The sequence below is a fragment of the Propithecus coquereli genome, unplaced genomic scaffold, assembly GCF_000956105.1.
Source record: "Propithecus coquereli isolate 6110/MARCELLA unplaced genomic scaffold, Pcoq_1.0 Scaffold84, whole genome shotgun sequence".
NCBI lineage: Eukaryota > Metazoa > Chordata > Mammalia > Primates > Indriidae > Propithecus > Propithecus coquereli.
The window spans coordinates 271,199-273,491 of record NW_012154618.1 but is presented as its reverse complement, the minus strand read 5'-3'; the positions used below and the strand labels follow the sequence as shown (position 1 = coordinate 273,491).

At 36.9% G+C, this 2,293-nt stretch overlaps 1 protein-coding gene across 1 annotated transcript in view; it reads left to right on the top strand.

Annotated features, from left to right (window-relative positions):
• PNLIPRP3 (pancreatic lipase-related protein 3) overlaps positions 1–2,293 on the top strand; it is a 37,179-nt gene that overhangs the window by 21,279 nt on the left and 13,607 nt on the right. Inside the window, 1 exon segment of the mRNA XM_012663873.1 lies at positions 1,423–1,545. Within this exon segment, the coding sequence (XP_012519327.1) occupies positions 1,423–1,545 (123 nt within the window).

The window sequence follows — 2,293 nt, the reverse complement described above, 5'->3', positions numbered from 1 at the left end:
GCTTCAGATGAGTTTTAAGACTTCAAGATATCCTATTTTACATTATATTTATTACTAAGGAACCATTACTTTTAAAATTAATAGTTCACTATATTCTAACCAACTGTCTTGTCTAAATCACAATTAATTGTGACTATAAATCTGTAGATTTACAGAAACCTAATGTAAGAGAAGTCCTTGTTTAAAAAAAAGGATGATGCCAATTATTGATCTCTGCTGACTATATTACATTTCTGAAATTACGCTGTCTCAGTTATCTATTGCATCACAAACCATAGTTTCTTACAAGAGCGATTATTTTTTTGCCCAGGGTTCAGAGGGGTCAGGATTCAGAGTTCTGGTGAAACTCTGCTTTGTGTGGAGTCAGCTGGGTAATTCAGGGGGCTATATCCAGCTAGGGGCTGGGCTGGGCTAAGTTAGGTAGGAAAGTCCAAGATGACCTTCCATGTCTGGGGCCTTGGGACTGGTTTTCTTCTGTTAAGTGGTCTATTATCCTCCAGGGCCTCTCTCCCCAGCCAGTGAGCCTGGATTTCTTAACATGGAGGATGGGTTCCAAGAGAGCAAGAATGGGTGCTGGAAGGCCTCTTAAGACTGAGGCCCTAAAACTTGAACAATGTTAGTTCTTCCACATTCTATTAGTCAAAGCAAATCACAAGATCAGCCCATAATCCAGGGGGGTGAAAAAATAGGCTCCATTTCTTGGGAGGAAGAATGATAACGTGTTATTGCAAAGGGTTGAGGACCTAGGAAGGAGTGATTCGTTTCAGGCCATTATTATAGAACAATGATCTGCTGCATATACTAACACCAAAATCTAGTTTCTCAAAGATCAATTAAGCTGGGTAGGTAGTTGGAAGAATATAGTCCATGCCATTCAGTAAAAATGTTGTTATGTAAGATAAAGAAAGCATAAATGACTAGAATGCTATGAAAACTTCAGAGTGTGCAGATGTATTTAGATTTCTTATTTATTATTGCAATGACCCTAACTATTGAGGCCAGTAATGTCTTGCTTGACAATGAAAAAACTAATTTGTCTTTAACATTTTGTATAATATCCTCCACCTGTCAGCCTTCTAAGTCAGTTCTGGTTAACATTGCTTGCTATTTTGTGGTTGAATAGGAGGAAGTTGTGTCCCTCCTGCAGAAATAGAGAAACAAGAGACTTGGTCTAAGGTGAAGATGCTGTGTGCACAGGGATACTATGTCAGAGATCCCAGGAAGTGTTTGGGAATATTGGTGTCAAAGGTCATCTACGTTTACTTTTGTTTATTTACCCTGCTGGCATGTCCCTTTTGAGTCAGACAAAAAATCCAAAGAAAATGAAAGAAACTGTCATTTAAAGTTACTCTTTATAAAAAACGGTTCATGCTACTGGTTATTAATTAAGTGCTATCAGTTAATTGGCAATTGTTTCCATAGAAGTGGCTTCCTTCTATGAACGTAGCCATGCCCGAAGTCATTGCTTTTATGCCAGAAGCATTCTCGATCCTGATACATTCATCGCTTATACTTGTAGATCCTACAAATCTTTTAAAGCAGTAAGTAAGCATTTTACTTGGAATTTAATTAGAAAGTAATTTTTTGAAACATGATCAACTAGCTAAACATTAGGGCTTTGAGTAGACAGCAAAAAATGCATCTGCCATTTTGGGAAATAATGGCTTGTTTCTCTGCTGAGTACTGCACAGTAGCTAGGATTGCTGGTGGGTTGAAGTAACTAAACCAACGATTTGTATTCTCGTTGTTTCAGGTCTTTTGAAGATTATATCCAATTCTGCTTCTTTGGCCATTTGTTATGCAGTAATTAGATGCTACTATGTAACAGGCATAAGTCCAGGGCAACAATTTTTGTGTATATATATATTTAAATGTCATCTTCAAAGATGCCCTGAGAAGGCTGAACCAATCAATAGCTACAAGCAAACATATTACTATTTACTAGGAACATGAAAATTATTTTATTAAAATTTAATTATTTATACAGAGTAGAAATAAGGCATAGCCAGCACACAGGAGTTCCATACAGATCAATGCATGACAAAATATCAAATCTGATTTTGCTCATGTCATAAAGCATGCTGTGCCAGATCTGAGCTAAATGTATTTTTCATTTGGTTATCACTATGAAAAGGAGAAAGAAAATCTATTTTGTAGTGGGAAATAGAAAAGATTTTTATTCTTGTGCTTTAGAGATCTAATCCCCTGTTTTATCAGCTGGGCTTTCCAGTTTGAAGTGTATTGTACGTAATAGCACTTTGGGAATACATGTGGCGTTGGGACCGGAATAAGC